General features: G+C 36.0%; 1 protein-coding gene across 1 annotated transcript; it reads left to right on the forward strand.

Moving 5' to 3' along the window:
* Positions 1–4,596: 4,596 nt before the first annotated feature.
* Positions 4,597–4,917, forward strand: LOC110018807. The gene has a single exon (XM_020716244.1). The coding sequence runs from the start codon at positions 4,597–4,599 to the stop codon at positions 4,915–4,917; it is 321 nt and encodes a 106-aa protein (XP_020571903.1).
* Positions 4,918–6,243: the final 1,326 nt, after the last annotated feature.

Below are 6,243 nucleotides of genomic sequence, written 5' to 3' on the forward strand. Positions count from 1 at the left end.
TAGGCTAGGATTTAGGGTGCTAGGTAGTCTTTTTGATACTTGACTATTGTTCTTTGCTGGATTGATTGCCCTATCCAGGTATTTTTCTTTTGCATTGTGCTTGTGTGGTAGAGTGTTAGGGCGTTTTTCTGCAGGGAGCCATCCCTATTTATATGCACACACACAGGTACCGCTATGGGGGGGCTAGTAATGATTTCTGACCATTTTTCTCGCAAGTGATATTTAGCTTCCCCACTTTTAAGGTATGACTCATGATACATTATTTGCATGTGAGCTTCCCGTTGACACATGTTTTCATGCAAGATTGAGTTTTTTCTTTTCTCTATGTACTTTTAGAGTCTAGGAGAGTCATATAGCAAAAATAAGATACAGGCATGAGTTTCGAGGCGTTATGGCGTGGGAACCACGAGGAGGGAACCAAGAGCAGATGCTCGTGCCCCATATCTTATTTCTGTATTTTATATTGATGTATAGAATTAGAACTGAGCATTTTTCTGATACATTTAGGGTGTGGAACCACATGGTGGGGACTAGGAACAAATGCTCATGTCATGTATCTTAATTCTTCATTTTTTTTATGTATAACATTAGGACCAAACATGCATATGTGAAGCTTTGCCGCTATTTTGCTTTTCTGGAATAAGTTGTCAACTTGATGTTACCCAAATATTATTTTGTTTTGGCTTGCTTTACTATCCTTGCACAGTGTGCTTGCCTTTTCATCATTATTTTATTGTGGTTTATCTGGGAACATTGCGCTATAATTTAAGCTCTTTAAAGTCCATAATATTATAAATTTTCTATAAAAATTCTAATAAAATTTTAAGATCAATCAAAATTTAGGATTAAAATACTTCAACTACTTAAAACCTTTGCATTTTACTTTTCTTCGTGGCCTTTGGGTCAGTATTAAAATGTGTTGCATAGCATGGATATATCCCAAGTCATTCTTAATAGGGCCTCCTCGCATAGGAATGTGTTATATTACTGCATCATATTTCATGTCTCAAGGAGGAGCACCCGTACTTCTTCAATCGTCCAAGCCAAACATATGTTTTCTACATAGGAGATTCTATAACACAACTAGGATGTTAGAGGCATCCTCAAACCATACAGGGAATAAGTCCTTAGCGGGGGTGGTTCTAGCTTTGTAGATGAACCCTTTTTCTTTCTGCACTCTAGCGGCAATCTCTGTTATTTAATTTATGGGTATAAGTCCCACCTTCTGCAAATTCTACCTCTTGGAGGGTCATAGGAACTAGAGTTTCCTTCTTTTGACCATAGGGCTATCGAGGTCTCTTTAGATCATGCAATTCGTGGATAGCTGACAAGGGATCTCTATTCGGGCTTAGTCGATTACCTTCACGACCAGATAGACTTATAGTCTCCATAGCTCGGTTCATGGTATTCTGACCTGACTACCTTTATCTATTTAAGGATTCCTCCCCTTTCTTTGACACCTCTTTTGAGCTCTGTCAATCTCTTTGAAAAATTATTGATATTGTTTTATGGGCACTGCATGCCTTGGTGCCATAGCCCGTAGTGGATACAATGATTCACCCTCTATCCTATGACCTGATATAGGTATCAAAAGCATCAGAATTTTCCCACTTGAAATGATTTAAATCCTTTTGGTTTCTTAAATAAACATATATCGTAAATTAAGTAAGCAAAGCCATTTTAATCGAGAGTACTCTTGGACATCCCCCAAGATGTAATTAATTAAAGGAAAACGTTCCTTTGGGGAGTGCTCTTGAACCCAAAATAAACACAAAAACTTGAATCTCTGATCGTGGGTTGATTTTGTAAGGTTCTCTTTGTGGATATATTTCGAATGCATTTTTGATCTAATCTTTTTCGGTCATATGCTCTTGAGTTTTAATGTGAATGTTATATTATGAAAGTTTTCCTCGTTCTTTTTAAAATTGTTTATTTATTTTCGCCATATTTTCTTACTTTTAGGTTCTTCTCTTATTTGAATCATCTTTATGATTCAAAATAGAGATTTATTTGGAAGGAGAATTACATGAAGATGATAAGATAAACTGAAGGCTAGAGTTGAACGAAAACAATGAGTTGTGAGCCATGTAGGCCATTCTTGGACACATATGCCATAACGAGGAACTAGAATAATGTCAATAAGCCTTAGAGGCTAGAGTTGAGAGCTTCATGAAATGTGATATCATTCATAAGTCACAAAGGTCAGAGTTGGGAGTTGTATGAGTTGTGAGAATGCCCATACTCCATAGAGGACAAAGTTGGGAGCCACATGAGTTCTACTAATGTTCGTATGTCAAAGAGACTAGAGTTAGGAGTCGCATGAACTGTGATAACGTACCTAGCCAGCATAGGCCAAAGTTCGGAATTGCATGAGGAGTAATAATATTCGTTCGCAGCATAGGCTAGAGTTGAGAGTTGCAAAAGCTTTGATAATGCTTGTAGGCCACAGAGGACGAAGTTGCGAGTAATATGAGCTCTAAAAACGCTCGTAGGCCATAAAAGTCGAAGTTTGGAGCTAAATGGACTATGATAATGTCCGTTGATTGTATAGACTAGACTTGGGAGCTGCAAGAGCTATGACATTATCCTTAGGCCGCAGAAAATTGATTTAGGACCTACATGAGTTGTGTTAACAAATTTAGGCATAGAGGCCAAACTTGGGAGTTGTATAAGTTGTTATAATGTTTGTGGCCAAAAAGGTTGGAGTTAGTAGCTTCATGAGCGGTAATAATGTCTTTAGAATGCAGATGCTGGAGTCAGAAATTTCATGAGTTGTGACAACGTCCGTAGGCTATAGAGGTTGGATTTGGAAATTACATGACTTGTGATAAAATCTGAAGGCCATAGAAGAGAAAGTTTTGAGTAACATGAATTGTGATAATGCATGTAGGACATAGAGGCTAGAGTTGAGAGCTACATGAGATGTGATAGCGTCCATAAGCCACATAGGACGGATTAACAAACTGTATGAGCTGTGGATTACATATGCCATAGTTGGTCATGTATGTCATATTGATGGACTGCAAAGAGAGAGCATTAGGAGTCAGAAGAAAGTCTTTATACTCTAAGTACAATTACTGTAAGCAGTTACTATGGGGCGCATTGTTACAACAACTTTGGGAGGCATCATTGCACTGTATGTGAGATGTGTCGTTGCACCGTATTAGGGGTGCACTGTTACACCGTCCATGGGATAAATGTTGCACTGTATTTGGGGCATTATTACGGCATCTTTAGATGCCTTTTTACATCATCTTCAGGGTACATTGCTCTATATGATGCTTTATTACTTCAAAAGGCTGGTCATTACATCGTACGATGCATTGTTACTTCGCAACATTCATCATGAATCCTTAAGAGGCTTCGTTGCATCTAGCATACGAGACATATGCTGGTCAATAGCAGTCGGGGGGCGACGATCGATGATGGTCATTAACTACAGGAGCGAATGGCGTTTACGAGACTTTCAGTGTTGAACTCTGGACCTCAACTCTTTCTCCTCCGAGTTCTAGCCATCTCCTGGTTCACAGTCTAGGTTTTCGTAAATAAGAAAGGGATCAAACTACTCCATCAGACTGTCTGAATAGATTCCCTAAATTAGATGACTTTTGTGAATATTTGAGTACCTTAACAATGTTGGAATTGAATGATCTTAGGCTCGTTGGATTCTTCTTGTTGAGACGCCCGATTTAACTATAAGCTTATCATATTTGGAATATGTTTGATCTTTCAATTAACCACCCAAAGTTTCAAAAAGAAGTTTAATTGCTTGATTCGGGCTTGATCTGATTCGAATTGGATCAATTATAGTGTCTTTGAGTCTGTCTCGTTAAGTTGACCAGCTTCACTGCAAGTTTACTGAAATTAGAGTTTTGGATGATTTTCAATGAATTTGAATATTCTTTGAAAAATAATTATCTTGACATTAATGTAACGCTTGAAAAATTGTTGATGGCATATCAAATATGTATATATTACACCAAATAAAATTTTACGATGTGTAAAATTATATTATTTATTTTAATTTATTTGTGTCATTTTTATCTCCATTTTATAGAATAAAAATTTATTGTTGTTGCGTGTTCTTTTCATTCGTAAAATTTTATTGTAATAAAAGCTACATCTAAATGTGAATTTTATTTCATATTTTCACTTGAGAAAAATTCAAAAATACCAAATGTAAATAACTTATAAAAATTCATTTTACACCCATAAAACACAAAGTCTTAACCACTACGTATCATAACCCTTTCAAAATACAGTTGTCTCCACACTCTTCCCGTTTGACCACTCCACGCGCTTTGACCATTAAAAAAATAGAATATGATTGATAAACTAAGAGAAGCATATAAAACAAAATAATTTTTTTAATGAACTGATCACTATTTCTTCCATTTCGAGCAAACAAAAAGTTTATTTAAAGCCATTGGAAAGAACCAAACAATTCAAACAAATCAAACCCTCAAACTTAAGAGTATGAGAAGAGAGGGCCGCCAACATGGTATTGTCTCAATCCAATTTGATCTCTCATCCTCACGTTCAGACGATACTGAAAGAACAATAAGGAAGTCGCTAAATCGAATTGAAGGATCGTTCATGGGCCGATTTACGAAAGCCCCTTCAAAGCCTACTAACAAGTCCAAGTACACTAGCCGTTGTAGAGTGCCAAGATGCGGAAACTGTCACGCCCATCCCGTGAACAAAGCCTTGACCAAAACTAAAGGAAATCACAAGCAAAAAGAAGAGATATCAGACTTTTATTTGAAGGGAGATCACAATAAGTCTGAAGATGTAGGAGAGGTAAATTATGATTCTGATGGTGGAGCTGGATCAGACGACGGAGAGGAGCATATTTGTCTGGTAGGCGATGACGGTGATTGTGAAGATGAAGGAAGGGTTTTAGTGGAAGGAGTTTAAGCTTCCCTGCGTGTTGAATTTAACATATTTCGTTTGGCAAATAGAATCGGTCGATAATCAATTTTTTTTCTTTTAATATCTTAGTTTGGTTTTATTGATTATTGGGAATGACTTTGAAGGAAAGTATGATTGGTTTGTAAATTTAGAATTGAATTGGGCATATTAAACTATATTTTAATTTTAGTTTTGATTTAGCACCTAGTTTGTTCCTCATCCTTCTTATCACCTTCTGCTGCCTCATCTATTTTGTTTTCTTCTTTGTTTTTTGGGAACTTAATGGCAAACTCATAAATGATTGGCCTAAAACTCAAGACGTCCGTAGATACATCACATATGCTTGCCTCAAATACAGGATTTTTTGGTTGAAACTATATTTTCCCAACAAATAAATTAAGATGGTGGCGTCAAACCTTATTTTTTAGCTCACCAGCCTCGAATTAAATGAATTTAAAGAAGAAAAATGATGTTTTCTTTATTGTTATATATTAAGGATAAGGTAAAATTTAGTAATTAAAAAGGGAAAATTTATTTTATTTGTAATATTGTACAAAATTGTTTATTTCAGTATAATTTATGGATAATTTTGATCTCAATCATTGTAGAATGATAAAAAACATCATTCATTATTGAAATTCATATCACTGACACATAAATTTATGAACTCAGGGGTATAGGGAGTTTTTTGGAGTTGCCAGCTTATCTTATTGTCCTTATGTAATTTTATTTCCAAATAAGTATCTCTTTTGAGAGGAACTGGAGAGAAAGAAAATATGACAAAAGTAGACAAACAATTAAAAAGTGCGTTAAAAACTTTCATAAGGTAAACTTTGTGTGATAGCCCAAGAACGTACATCCGAAACGAGATTGGAACGAAGATGTCTTGGAAACATATATGCATAGAAAATCCTATAAAAACAACCCACAATCAGAGATTCAAGTTTTTGTGCTTGTTCTTGGTTCAAGGGTACTCCCAAAGGAACATATTTTTGGTTAATTACTTCTTGTGGATGCTCAAGAATACTCTCAATAAAAAGGGTCTTGTTTACGAAATTTATGACATCCGGTAATTCTTTTGGAAAACCAAATGATTTCAATCATCTAAAGTGGATGAATCCTTATACTTTTAACGTCTATAATGCGCTATAGGGCAGAGGATGAATCACCATATCTACTAAGGGCGGCAACACGTAGGCATGTGAGGCCCACGGGACGACATTAATGATTTTTCAAGGAAATCGATAGGACTCAAAGGTGGTGTCAATAGAAATGGGATAGAATCCCTAAGCATGTACAAGAGGTGTCAGCAGGAATACTTTTTCCATTTAT

Source organism: Phalaenopsis equestris, unplaced genomic scaffold (assembly GCF_001263595.1).
Source record: "Phalaenopsis equestris unplaced genomic scaffold, ASM126359v1 Scaffold000036, whole genome shotgun sequence".
Classification (NCBI taxonomy): domain Eukaryota; kingdom Viridiplantae; phylum Streptophyta; class Magnoliopsida; order Asparagales; family Orchidaceae; genus Phalaenopsis; species Phalaenopsis equestris.